We start from the raw sequence: 15266 nt of genomic DNA, 5'->3' as shown, positions 1-15266 counted from the left end.
TCAGACCCTATGTAACAAGCTCCAACAATTGGTTCTTTGAGCTTGCTAGCTTTAGCTGAAGCCATTATCATATGGAATTACTCCACAAACCTCAATAGACAAGCAGTACTGGAGGGGGATTTGAAATCACTGAGACGTAAATATGAAAATGAATCCTTTTTTAAGATGTGATAATCGGTATCAGTTTGCTAATTGTTTTGACTTACTGTATTTTCAAGCAATGCAGGAGAGCAATTTCACTTCCAACAATGACTTCATTCTCTTGGGATTTCAGAGTCTCCAAACCTTCAGAACAATGTCCTTCTGTGTCATTCTTGTGATTTACTCCATGACTCTATGTGGAAACCTGTTAATCATTACATTGGTGTTCTACAGCAAGAACCTTCAGACCCCCATGTACCTGTTCCTCACTCAGCTCTCCACATCTGACATCATGCTGACCACAGCCATCGTCCCCAACATGCTTCATACCATTGTAAATGAAGTGGGCACAATTTCCTTTGTAGGCTGTATCACTCAATATTATTTCTTTGCAGTATCAGAATGCTCAGAGTGTCTCCTCCTCACTGTGATGTCATATGACAGATATTTAGCCATCTGCAACCCACTGCGTTATAACTGTATAATGGACAGTAACTTATGCATAAAATTAATTATTATATCTTGGCTGATAAGTTTCTCACTGCTTTTGAGTGACACAGTAACAATGGGTTTGATGCACTTTTGTGGACCCCAAATTATTGACCATTTCTTTTGTGACTACCTACCTTTATTAGAGCTTTCATGTTCTGATACCTCTGTTCTGCAATTGGAAGTAATATTTATTAGTTTACCAGTGCTTATTTTGCCCTTCATATTAATAATTGTATCTTATGTGTATATTATACAGGTTATCCTAAGGCTACCATCCTTTACCGAGCGACAGAAAGCCTTCTCCACCTGTAGCTCCCATCTGACCACTGTGTCCATATATTTTAGCACTCTGTTCTGTATTTATATTCTTCCAACAAGAGGACAGTCACGGAGTATAAGCAAAGTCTTTTCTTTGTTTTACACTGTGGTTACCCCATTGACAAACCCAATAAAATACAGCTTGAGGAATAAAGACATGAAAAAAGCATTTGAGAAATATATTTGTAAAATTGTAATATAAAATTTTTATGGCATTTATACACAATAAACTTTTTCAAATAGTGGAAAACTCAAAATGTAATTAAATGATACATGATATACAAGTGGCAGTGTATAATCATTAATGATTACTATGGGAGGGAGAATGGGCAATGCTAGTTTTATTCCAACATAATATTATTATGGCTTTTATTTATTACACTGTACAGTATTGAGTATGTATTGCTCAGTTTGTGATATGAATGTTGTATAAAATGAATTATTTTCAATTCATGGATGAAATCATCATGTCCCAGTCACTTCTTGTGTACAGAGCCATTCAATTTGAAAACTAACATTCTTTGAATACAGTATACAGTACCTGCTACATTTGTTCAGCACATGCTCCTTGTATAGTAGTCATTTATGACTGCTGTATACAGTATAAATATATATATATAAATGTATTTTTATATGATATTAGTGCTTTGAAGACACATAGGGGGTCATTATGACCTGATCACACGCTGCCATTCATTGCTGCACAGCGATCAGGTCAGAAATGCGCATGCACCGGTGCCGCAGTGCGCCGGCGCATGGCTGATAGCCAATGGCTGTCGTTGCCTAGCGATTGCCTATGCCTGATTGACAGGCAGAAGTGTTTGCTGGGCAGGAGGTGGTGGCATGGCGGTGTTTGGCCACCGTTTTGTGGGCACGGTCCGGCCAACACAGGCATGGCCAGACCATGTGGGGGGCAGGCAGCAGCTTCAGCGACCCTGGCAGCTCCCGGCTGCGCTGGCCGGGATCTACTCCTGAAGTGAAAAAGCATTGCCGCTGTGTGAAGCTTTTGTACTTCTGGGGGTCAGTCTGAAATGTGAAGCCAACTAGCCCTGTGTTAGTACGCTATGTTTAAGGTATTATGTTCATATGTGTAATAAAGGGGAATCTGTCAGGTTTAAGAAAATTGAACCTATGTAAACAACTACTGACACTGAAAGTAATATCTTTTAAGACAATGTCAGAGTGTTCCTGATGGTGTGCTATAAAGCCTAGAGGTTTAAACATAGGAAATCGGTTCTAACTGGAGCTAGTTCTGTCTGCAGGGGAATTTGTTTTCCGACAAACCCTCTTAAGCTTAATAACTCACACAAAGTTAATAAGAGGTGATTCAGATCTAACCATAGATGTGCTAAATTAAGCACATCTACATTCAGTTTTTCTGACATGTGGGGGGATGCCCAGCAGAGGGCCACCCGTGCACACCCCTTCACGACCGGTGACCGCCTCTGCCTGTCAATCAGGCAGAGGTGATCGTAGCCCTGAGATGCTTTTACATCTTACTGGTTCAGGCTGCGTTCACTATTGTACCAGTGATCGGGTCTGAATTAGACCCTAAAATGGGACCCTGATTATGACTGAATCTTAATTCTTTGAAACTACTTACTGTATAACCGATGACCATTTTCCAGGACAATCCTTAAACATCTGAGAAACAGCTGAGTATATATAATTTGTTATTATTTGTATGTTGTCATTGTTGTAATTTAGATAATAAATGCTTATCTTTTTTGAAATGTCCTATGTCAGTCTCCATATTTAACCTCTTCGGTGGCATGCCAGGAATATTTCCGGGTCCAGCTGCACTGCGCAGACTAGCAATCCCGGATTTTTTTTCTGGAGCATGCCATTGCTCCCCCCTCCCCCCTCCTTGCACTCCAATTGGCCTGTGGACTTATGCAGAATGAAGCAATCGCATCATTCTGCAAAACTCGGCAAGCTGAGTGGAGAAAAAGTGAGGATGGGATGGAGAGGATTTTAGAGCTGGCGGGCTAATGCCTGCCAGCAAATTCTACCCCTTGGGTTGGCCATTCCTGCATTACTTTTAAATCAGAACCAGGGGGCATGGCTTTGTGGGTGTCAGGTGATGGGGCTAATCTCCGTGCCCTGACAATTTGAGATAAAAAAAACTATTTGGTCCCACTGAACCATCAATGGCAGGAAACCATCTGGTTCTCCACCATCGATGGTAAAAGTATTCGACAACGGTCATAGACCATCAATGATTTTACTAAATACTGGAAGTGCCCCATGGCCTAAAATGAGGAGGATTGTGTTTTCATGTATGACAGAGACCTTTAAAAGTAGGAAGAAAATAACAAATTAGGTAGTCAGATGAATTCACTCACTCATAAAATGAATATTTAACATGTAACCATAGACACTGCAAACACAGAAAGCATCCCACTAACAGCCATACAATACAGAAGGCATCCTGTACAAAACAGTGATATTCCTAGTGTCTTCCATACAATACAGAAAGTATTAACCTGCTTTTTGACAGCAAATTGTAAAGATAATGAGGGGACAGAAGCATTATTAAAACTGGTTTTATAGTATGTTTTGTTTGTTTAACATTTTCAAGAGAATGGGGCTATAAATTATCTTTCTGCCCCAAGTAGTCTTAAATATAGAAACATAGAATTTGACGGCAGATAAGAACCACTTGGCCCATCTAGTCTGCCCCTTTTTTTTAACCATATTTTTATCTCAAACCTTATTTGATCCTTATTTCTTTGTAAGGATATCCTTATGTCTATCCCATGTATGTTTAAATTGCTCTACTGTCTTAGCCTCTACTACATCTGTGGGGAGGCTTTTCCATTTGTCCACTGCCCATTCTGTGAAGTAATTTTTCCTCAAATTTCCCCTGAACCTACCTCCCACTCCAGTCTCAGTACATGTCCTTGTGTCCTATTGCTTCTCTTCACTTGAAGATTGTTTCCCTCCTAGACTTTGTTAAAACCCTTGAAATATTTGAATATTTCCATCATGTCCCCCCTTTCCCTTCTCTGCTCCAAACTATACATAGTGAGATTTTTTAGTCTTTCTGGTTATGTATTGTGATGTAGGCCATGCACCATTTTAGTTGTCCTTGTCTGTACAGTTTCTAATGTATTAATATCCTTTTGAAGATATGGCCTCTAAAATTGAATATAGTATTCTAGATGAAGCCGTACCAATGACCTATACAGTGGCATTATTCATTCTTTCATTCTGCTGCTGATTCCTCTCCCAATTCAGCCAAGTATCTGACTAGCCTTCCTCATTGTTTTGATACATTGCTCATCTGCCTTTATGTCACCTGAAATAGTGACTCCTAGATCCCTTTCCTCCTCAGTAGTTTCAAGTATGGTTCCATTAATACTATATCTAACCTTTGGATTTTTGAGATTGAGGTGCATGATTTTTCATTTTTTGGCACAAAACTGTAATTGCCACACTCTTGACCATTCCTCTAGTTTACCTAGATCTTCAATCATTTGTTTTACCCCTGCTGGTTTGTCTACCCTGTTGCATACATTTGTGTCATCTGCAAAAAGGCATACTTTCTCTTCAATGCCATTTGCAATGTCACCAATAAAGATATTATTAAGCACTGGTCCAAGGCCCTCATTCCAAGTTGATCACTCGCTAGCTACTTTTAGCAGCCGTGCAAATGCATAGTCGCCGCCCACGGGGCTTGCAAGAGTGCGAACACCTGTGCAGCAGAGCGGTTACAAACACATTTTGTGCAGAACATGACCAGCCCTGTAGTTACTTATTCTGTGCGATGATTGCTGCGATGAAGGTCCCGGAATTGACGTCAGATACCCGTTTTCATTATCAGTTTTTTTAAATGATCACTGCGCAGTGCACAACGACAGCTAGTGATCAACTCAGAATGAACCCTTGAGTACAGATCCCTGGGGTACTTTACTTACTGGTAACATTTCCCTCCTGTGAATGCACTCCATTTACTACACCTCTCTGTTTTCTATCCTGCAACCAAGATCTTGTCCATTCAACCATCTTAGTATCCAATCCCAAGCTGTCAAGTTTATTTAGCAGTCTGCGATGAGAAACAGTGTCAAAAGCCTTACTAAAGTCTAGATAAGCTACATCCACTGCTCCACATTTATCCATCACTTTTGTCACACAGTCAAAAATGTCAATAAATTTTGTTTGACATGATCTCCCCCAAGTGAATCCATGCTGTCTTAATCTGGCTAAATGATACTATAGATATGATAGTAGTGATAATTTCAGAAACACAGACACACAAAGGAGGTTAATAAAACTATAAACAAACACAATTCCGGGATGCATAAATGCAAAGTGAGGGCAATGTGGGCAAAGAGTTACAAACACACACAAAGAGAAGACAAAGATGCAGACACCATGGCACACATGGTGATACAGTGGAATAATAACTATCATAGGTAAAAATAGAACAACAAAATTGCACAGATACAGTATCTAGAAGGATTGCAGAAGATGTAGGTGGGGAGAGACTAGCATAGACATTGGAGGGAGTTAATTGCACAGAAGGATCTGCAGATCTAGACTGTATTACAGAGACCTGGCTAGATGAAAATGCAGCACCTATATTGGAGGCTGCAGTACCAACAAACTACTCTGTCATCCACAACCCAAGACTGGACCGCAGGGGTGGCGGGGTGGCTATCTGCTTCAAAAAAGAACTTAAACTTAGGGTCCACCCTATTGAAATTACTCACTCATTTGAGTGCATTGCTGCCCGGAGTTCGACAGGATTAGGTTTCAGAGTATTTCTCATTTACCGGCCATCTGGAGATGGAAAGATATTTCTACAAGAAATTGCAGACACTGTTGCTGGCCTGGTTCTGGAACATCAAAGATGGCTCATCCTCGGGGATTTCAATGCATGGGTGGATGATGAGCTCTCACGCCTTGGCCAAGACCTCCTGTGCACAATGAATGGTCTGGGCTTCACACAGGTCATTCCCTCTGCCACACATAAAAGTGGTCACACTCTCGACCTTGTCTTTCAGATTGGATTAGAAGTCACTGACCTAAAAATAAACCCAGTCATCTGGTCAGACCACTACTCCCTCTGGTTCTCAGTTGCAACCCCTCAAATAAGATCTCTGCCCGTGGAGTTGACCAGGTATCGTCCAAGGAGGGGTATGACTCCCCAGGCTCTTGCAGCAAATCTGGATCTCTCTGCTATACTGGGTGCCTGTGAAGATCCCTGTTCCCTAGTCCGTTATTATAATAGGGATGTTATGGCTGCAATTGATATTATCACCCCTGTGCGTTTAAGACCTCGTAAACCACAACGTCAAGCTCCATGGTTCGACAACAGTGTTAGTGAGCTCTAGAAAAGGGGGCGTAGACTGGAAAAACGATGGAGGAAGAATAACCTAGTGGATGACAAAATAAAACTAATAAAGCATAACGAAGAATATCAATCGACAATCACTCGTAAGAAAGCACAGTTCCTGTCAAATGAGATCACAGCAGCAAACAATAGGCCAGCTCAACTTTTCCGCACAGTGGAGATGCTTTGCAAGCCAGCATGCCTGCAGACTGATGAGACCCTCTCCCAGGCAAGATGCAAAGAGTTTGCAAACTTCTTTGCAGATAAAATATCCACCATCCGGGCTGGAATCTCCACAGTGCCGTCAAAGGAGTGCCAAACTACAAAGCCTGCCAATATAAGCTACCTGCCTTCATGGACCAGCTTTGATCCAGTGGATGTAAAGGACACTGCTGAAATTGCTCGGATTTTGCGTCCCACCACCTGTGATCTGGACCCAGCCTAAACCAAGCTTCAAATAGGTTGTATGGATATAATTGGTCCTGTCTTTACAAAAATTGTTCAATGCTCTTTGCAGACAGGCATTTTTCCTGAACCCCTAAAGGAAGCAATTGTTAGACCGCTTCTTAAAAAACCTAATTTAGATCCCGACTGCATGACCAACTACAGACCGGTATCAAACCTTCCTTTCCTAGGAAAGGTTATTGAGAAAGTCGTTGCAAATCAACTGGAAACCCGCCTGACAACCCATGATATTTATGATCCATTTCAATCAGGATTCAGGAGAAGACATAGCACTGAAACAGCATGTGTGTGTTAAATGATCTTCTGATGGCAAAAGACAGAGGTGACTGTTCAATATTAATCCTTCTGGATCTCTTGGCAGCATTTGATACCGTGGACCATGGGCTTCTGATTGAGCGACTGATACATTTCTGTGGTCTGGTTGGCACAGTCCTAAACTGGTTCAAATCATTTCTCACCGGCAGGTCACAGAGATTATCATCTGGATTATACTCATCACCACCAGTGCCATTGCCATGTGGTGTCCCACAAGGTTCTATACTATCCCCCATGCTTTTTGCAGTATACATGCTCCCATTGGGCGAAATAATCAGGCGCCATGGCCTGGTCTACCACTGCTATGCAGATGATACACAACTGTACTTGTCCTTTGCTCCGGGCACTGATAACCCCATAGCAACCCTAAATGGCTGTCTAGCTGAACTACAGGAGTGGATGAGCGCCAGTTGGCTGCGACTGAACCTGGATAAAACAGAGGTCCTTATGATACGACCGCAACATCAAAGGACAAGACTGCAGCATAGCCAACCAACTGGATTTACACTCTGGGATTCAGAATTACAGACCAGTGATCGTGTGCGGAATCTTGGCATTGTCCTGGATGGTGGCTTGACACTTAAACATCACATATCAGCCACAATCAAATCCTCATTCCTTCACCTGAGGAACTTAGCCAGAATCAAGCACTTAATTCCCTCAGATGATATGCCAAAAGTCTTACATGCATTTGTATCATCTCGTTTAGACTACTGTAATGCCCTCTACCTTGGTCTACCAGCAAAAGTATTGCAGCGCTTACAGCTGGTGCAAAACACAGCTACCAGGCTATTAACCAACCAGCCCCGTTCTAGCCACATAACACCCATCCTCTACTCCCTTCACTGGCTGCCTGTACGATGGTGAATCATCTTCAAGATTGGCTTACTGAGTTTCAAAGCATTACATGACCAAGGCCCAAGGTACCTGAAACAGCTTCTGACCCCATACTGTCCCACTCGATTACTGCGATCGGTAGATGAAGGACTTTTAGCAGTACCTAGAATCTCCCGTAATTCATCTGGGGGGTAGAGCTTTTAGTCATGCGGCTCCGACTCTATGGAACTCACTTCCCCGCAAAGTGCGAGTGGCCCCAACTTGTCAGGAACTGGTGCAGAATCCGGAATCCGGAACCAAGTGGTTGACGTTACCCAGAACAGAGGCGCGGAGTCTAACACGCCAGAAGGTTTTCACCAGGGAACCCCGCAAGGGGATATGGGCTTTGCGGCTTCCGACGTTCAGGTCGCGGCCCCCTGTCTGGGTCACTTGATACCTGAACTGGACTAGAGTTATGGTAGAGGTGTTGTATATGATCAGCCGCAGGGATACACAGGAACAAACAGGAACTGGAGAAGGTGGCAGGGTGCACATGGCCAGATGGTACGCTGGGGCCGTGGAGATGGAACAGCAGCAGGCACTCCAGGGGTGACACAGGAGGTAGCGGCACACGGACGGACTGGGGTGCAGACACTTGGAGACAGGGTAACGGCAGTCGGCAGACTAAAGTCGTCAGCAAGATGTTGAAGCTGGAATTCAATACTGGAACAAGGCAATACCCACTGGACAGATGAACTGAGACCAGAGAGGAACCAGAGAGCAGAACACCACATGGAGTAGTTATAACTGGCAAAGCTTCTTGGGATTGAGAGGCTTAAAAGAACAGGCTGGACCAATCAGTTATGAGCACCAGACAGGCCCCCAGTAATTGATATAACATGCAGCTGCAGTGCAGACTGAGCAGGCTGACAAGCTGAATAGTAGTTTTCAGGTAACGAGCTGTAATTACAGAATCCAGACACCTGTGAAGTCAGTTGCTGAGTGCAGGAGCAAAGGCACTGGGAGACAACTATGCAGGAGCTAGCTGTGACCTGTAGTTCCACAAACTGAAGCAAAGGTAATTTATAACAATAACAAAATATGAGTGCTCAGGATTGTAACAGTACCCCCCCCCCTTGAAGAGGGGTTATGAACCCCTAGAACCAGGCTTATCCGGAAATTCACAGAAGAAAGACCTCTTAAGTCTGGGTGCATGAAGAAACTGCTCTGGTACCCAGGTTCTCTCTTCCGGACCGTAACCCTTCCAATGCACGAGGAAATGAACTTGACCCCTCCTGAACTTGGAATCCAGAATCTTTTCCACAACAAACTTCTTGTGACCTTGGACTAACACAGTGGCAGGCCTTCTGGAAGGAGATCTTCTAAATCTCTGGGACATAAATGCTGGTTTCAACAAGGAACAGTGGAAAGTGTTATTGATCTTAAATGATTTTGGTAAAAGGAGTTGAAAGTCTACTGGATTAATCTGTCTAATAATCCAGATTGGACCAATGAACCTAGGCCCAAATTTTTGAGAGGGCAGGCGTAACTTGATATTTCAAGTGGACAGCCACACCATGTCACCCACTTTAAAAGTACAAGGTCTTCGTCGTCTGTCAGCAAATTGTTTGGAACGAACAGAGACTTGGTTGAGTGCGAGACGTACTCTCCTCCAAATTTTCCTCAGACGAGCTACAGGATCAAGGGAAGAAGTCTGTTGCTGCAGGATGTCAAAAGCTTTAGACCTAGGATGGAACCCAGAGAGACAAAAGAAGGGGGACATGGATGAAGAAGAGTGACTGGAATTATTATATGCAAATTCAGCAAATGCCAGATGGTCCACCCAATCGTTATGGTACTTGGAAACATAACAACGGAGATACTGTTCAAGAGACTGGTTCACTCGCTCAGTCTGTCCATTGGATTGCGGATGATAACCAGAGGACAGACTAAGATTAATATCCAAGGCTGAACAGAAAGCTCGCCAGAATTGAGCAATAAACTGAGTTCCTCTGTCGGAGACGATGTCCTGTGGTAATCCATGTAATTTAAAGATATGTTGGATAAACAAGGTTGCCAATTCCCTGGCACTGGGGAGCTTGCAAAGAGGAACAAAGTGAGCCATCTTACTGAACCGGTCTACCACCACACAAATGGTATTGTACCCCGATGACTTGGGAAGATCAACCACAAAGTCCATAGAAATATGGGACCAAGGTCTTGAGGGAAGCTTTACGAGGAGTTTTATATTGAGCACAGATCTCACAAGCAAGAATGAACTCTCTAACATCTTGATACATAGAAGGCCACCAAACTGAGCGAGACAATAAATCCAGAGTCTTAGAAATCCCTGGATGCCCAGAGATTCTTTTTACATGAAATTCAGATAAAACTGCTTTCCTGTACTCTTTAGGGACAAAGAGGAGTCCTGAGGGAGTCACCATGGGTGCAAGAGACTGTTTGGCTTGAATCTGGGAGACTAAATCTTGAGCAAGACCAGCATGGATATTGGAAACAGGAATAATTGGTTCAGAAGAGCAGGATGAATTTGAATTGTAAGGAAGCTTCGTGACAAGGCATCTGCTTTAAGATTCTTCGATCCTGGCCGATAGGAGATCACATAGTTGAATCTAGTGAAGAATAATGCCCATCGTGCCTGTCTTGGATTCAGTCTCTTGGCTGACTCAATATAGGATACGTTTTTATGGTCAGTGAGGATTGTAATCATGTGTCTCGCCCCTTCCAACCAGTGCCTCCATTCTTCTAGAGCCCACTTGATAGCAAGCAGTTCACGATTTCCAACATCATAGTTGGCTTCGGCAGGAGAGAACTTTCTGGACAGAAAAGAGCACGGGTGAAGTTTAGAATCCACTGGATCTTTCTGCGATAGGACTGCTCCTACTCCCACTTCAGAAGCATCCACTTCCATAACAAAAGGCAGGTCAGGATTTGGATGACTAAGAACAGGTGCAGATATAAAGGCTTTTTTTAACTTGAGAAAAGCTTGTAGAGCTGAAGGTGACCAATGTGACGGATCCGCACCTTTCTTGGTCAAAGCAACAATAGGTGCAACAATGTCTTAAAATGAACGAATAAATCTCCTGTAATAATTAGCGAACCCAAGAAAGTGTTGTATAGCTTTAAGGTTAGTAGGTTGTGCCCAATCTTGAATTGCTTGAAGCTTACTGGGATCCATGGAGAACCCCTTGGGAGAGATGATGTATCCTAAGAAAGCGACTTCCTTCACTTCAAATTCACATTTTTCTAACTTGGCGTATAGATGGTGCTCCCCGAGCTTTTGCAACACCATCTGGACATGGACTCGATGCTGCTCCAGTGACCGTGAATATATCAGGATGTCATCCAAGTAGACCACAACAAATTTTCCCAGGAATTCTCGGAGCACATCATTGATAAAATCTTGGAAGACGCCAGGAACATTTGACAATCCAAATGGCATAACAAGGTATTCATAATGCCCAGAATGAGTGTTGAAGGCCGTCTTCCACTCGTCACCGGCCTTAATTCGTATGAGGTTATATGCCCCCCCGAAGATCAATTTTAGAGAAGATTTCCGCCATCCGGAGTTGATCAAACAACACGGAAATCAAAGGCAAAGGATAAGAATTCTTAACAGTGATTTTGTTGAGTCCTCTATAATCAATGCATGGACGTAAGGAGCCGTCCTTTTTTGCCACAAAGAAGAATCCTGCTCCTACTGGTGATTTTGAGGGACGAATAAACCCTTTGCTTAGGTTCTCCTGAATATAGTCTTCCATGGCTTTAGTTTCTGGCAAAGAAAGAGCATGTAATCTACCCTTAGGTAATTTATCTTCGGATACCAGACTGATGGCACAGTCGTAAGGTCGATGGGGGGGAAGAGTATCCGCCTCTTTCTTGGAGAAGACATCCGCAAATGAATGATATGGAGTCGGTAGCCCCTCTGGTATAACTTGAGAGCATCACACTGGCAAGGACAGTCATCTTCCTGTACATTCTGTTCCCCACTGTAAGAGTTCTCCTGTCTTCCAGCAGAAGGATGGATTATGGGATTTCAACCATGGAAGCCCTAGGACTATGGAGGCCATGGGGCAATTGACAAGGAGGAAAGTAATCTTCTCCGAATGCAGAAGACCAGTAGTTAAATGAACAGGAGGAGTTTGCTGAGACACTTGCCCACTGAGGAGGGGGTTACCGTCAAGGCCACAAATAGTCACAGAAGGCTTCATCTTTAGTATAGGAATGTTCCAGGACCGGGCGAAAGAGATATCCATAAAGTTTATCAGCTGCACCACAATCAACAAAAGCCTTGACTGCAACTTGCTGAGTAGGTAGACTAATTTGAACTGGAAGCAAGACTGAATTTTTTGGAGAGATTCCAGCCAGACCCAGGAGTAACTCCCCTTTTACCCCTGGGTCTTGTCTTTTCCCGACTTCAGGGTGCAAACATTAGCAAAATGACCCTTTGCTCCACAATATAAGCATAGGCCCATCGATCGCCTACGAGATTTTTCCTGAGCAGAAAGACGAAAGGCCCCAATCTGCATGGGTTCACTGGAATCTTCGGCTTCTTCCAAGGCTACTGCTGAGGGAGATAGTGACCCTCCACCTTTCTCCATCCTCCGTTCCCTGATCCGACGATCTACTCGAATTGCTAACTGCATGAGCTTGTCCAGGGTTTCAGGAGTAGGATACTGGACAAGGTAGTCTTTAATATGCTCAGTGAGGCCTAAGCGGAACTGACTTCGGAGGGCTGGGTCATTCCAACCACTATCACCTGCCCATCTGCGAAACTCAGTGCAGTATACCTCGGCCGTGTTTTTCCCTTGTCTCAGGGCTCGTAAGTGAGCCTCTGCAGAAGCTGCTCGGTCCGGGTCATCATAAAGAATTCCTAGGGCGCTAAAAAAGGCATCCACTGTGTGCAAGGCGGGATTCTCCATTTTCAATCTGAACGCCCAGGACTGTGGTTCCTCCTGCAGGAGGGAGATGATGATACCTACTCGCTGAGCCTCAGAACCAGACGATAATGGCCGGAGTCTGAAATATAGCTTGCAGCTATCACGGAAATTCTGGAACTGTTTCCGGTCACCTGTAAACCGATCTGGAAGATGCAGCTTTGGTTCAGGCCCAGGAGCTCTGGTTACAACCAGTGACCTGCTAGTTTCTTCCTGGGTGGAAACTCGGAGCTTTAGATCTTGCAATTGCTGCGTCAAATTTTGTATTTGACCAGCCAAGATTTGAGCCGGATTTTGCTGTGACGGGTCCATACCCAGGAAGTGGTAGGAGTCTTACCCGGGATTCAAAATCCTTCCTTATTGTGTCAGCTCTTCCGGGCACAGTATCCTAACTGAGGTCTGGAGGAGGGTCATAGTGGGAGGAGCCAGTGCACACCAGATAGTACCTAATCTTTCTTTTAGAGTGCCCAGTCTCCTGCGGAGCCGCTAATCCCCTACGCCTGTGGAGCCCCCGCGTCATGCGGTGGACTCAGAGGATGCGGGGGAAGAATTTTGATTCTGGGAACTGGCTGACTGGTGCAGCTTTTTCCCTCTTCCCCCGTCTCTGTGCAGAAAGGAAGCGCTTTTGACCAGCTTGCTTTTCTGAAGCCGAAAGGACTGTACCTGATAATACAGTGCTTTCTTAGGCTGTGAGGAAACCTGAGGTAAAAAATTTTCTTCCCAGCTGTTGCTGTGGATACGAGGTCCCAGAGACCATCCCCAAACAATTCCTCACCCTTATAAGGCTCTATGTGCCTTTTAAAGTCAGCATCACCTGTCCAGTGTCGGGTCTCTAATACCCTCCTGACAGAATGGACATTGCATTAATTCTGGATGCCCGCCGGCAAAATATCCCTCTGTGCATCCCTCATATATAAGACGACGTCTTATGTTCGCAAAATAGTATCCCTGTTTGACAGGGTTACAGACCACGCTGCAGCAGCACTATCTGCAGGTCTCAATCTAGTACCTGAGTGTGTAAATACAGACTTCAGGATAGCCTCCTGCTTTTTATCAGCAGGTACCTACAAAGTGGCCGTATCCTAAGACGGCAGTGCCACCTTTTTTGACAAACGTGTGAGCGCCTTATCCACCCTAGGGGAAATCTCCCAGCGTAACTTATCCTCTGGCGGGAAAGGGTACGCCATCAGTAACTTTTTAGAAATTACCAGTTTCTTATCGGAGGAACCCACGCTTTTTCACACTTCATTCACTCATTTGATGGAGGAACAAAACACTGCCTGCTTTTTCTCCCCAAACATAAAACCCTTTTTTAGTGGTACTTGGGTTAATGTCAGAAATGTGTAACACATTTTTTATTGCCGGGATCATGTAACGGATGTTCCTAGTGGATTGTGTATATGTCTCAACCTCGTCGACACTGGAGTCAGACTCCGTGTCGACATCTGTGTCTGCCATCTGAGGGAGCGGGCGTTTTTGAGCCCCTGATGGCCTTTGAGACGCCTGGGCAGGCGCGGGCTGAGAAGCCGGCTGTCCCATAGCTGTTACGTCATCCAGCCTTTTATGTAAGGAGTTGACACTGTCGGTTTATACCTTCCACCTATCCATCCACTCTGGTGTCGGCCCTACAGGGGGCGACATCACATTTATCGGCATCTGCTCTGCCATCACATAAGCCTCCTCATCAAACGTGTCGACTCAGGCGTACCGACACACCGCACACACACAGGGAATGCTCTGACTGAGGACAGAACCCCACACAGCCCTTTGGGGAGACAGAGAGAGAGTATGCCAGCACACACCAGAGCGCTATATAATTTAGGGATTAACACTATATTGAGTGAATTTTTCCCAATAGCTGCTTGTATATACAATATTGCGCCTAAATTTAGTGCCCCCCCTCTATTTTTAACCCTTTGAGCCTGCAAACTACAGGGGAGAGCCTGGGGAGCTGTCTTCCAGCTGCACTGTGAAGAGAAACTGGCGCCAGTGTGCTGAAGGAGATAGCTCCGCCCCTTTTTCGCGGACTTTTCTCCCGCTTTTTTATGGATTCTGGCAGGGGTATTTATCACATATATAGCCTCTGGGGCTATATATTGTGATATATTTGCCAGCCAAGGTGTTTTTATTGCTGCTCAGGGCGCCCCCCCCCCAGCGCCCTGCACCCTCAGTGACCGGAGTGTGAAGTGTGCATGAGGAGCAATGGCGCACAGCTGCAGTGCTGTGCGCTACCTTGGTGAAGACTGATGTCTTCTGCCGCCGATTTTCCAGACCTCTTCTTGCTTCTGGCTCTGTAAGGGGTACGGCAGCGCGGCTCCGGGAACGAACACCAAGGCCAGTTCCATGCGGTCGATCCCTCTGGAGCTAATGGTGTCCAGTAGCCTAAGAAGCCCAAGCTAGCTGCAAGCAGGTAGGTTCGCTTCTTC

At 44.6% G+C, this 15266-nt stretch overlaps 1 protein-coding gene across 1 annotated transcript; it reads left to right on the top strand.

The window, feature by feature from the left end:
• The first annotated feature begins 220 nt into the window (after positions 1 to 220).
• LOC134934079 (olfactory receptor 11L1-like) lies at positions 221 to 1153 on the top strand. Its single transcript, XM_063929588.1, has one exon. It carries the CDS (start codon positions 221 to 223, stop codon positions 1151 to 1153), a length of 933 nt encoding a protein of 310 aa, XP_063785658.1.
• Positions 1154 to 15266: the final 14113 nt, after the last annotated feature.

This window comes from Pseudophryne corroboree, chromosome 6 (assembly GCF_028390025.1).
Source record: "Pseudophryne corroboree isolate aPseCor3 chromosome 6, aPseCor3.hap2, whole genome shotgun sequence".
Classification (NCBI taxonomy): domain Eukaryota; kingdom Metazoa; phylum Chordata; class Amphibia; order Anura; family Myobatrachidae; genus Pseudophryne; species Pseudophryne corroboree.
This window is presented reverse-complemented; position numbering and strand designations above follow the sequence as displayed.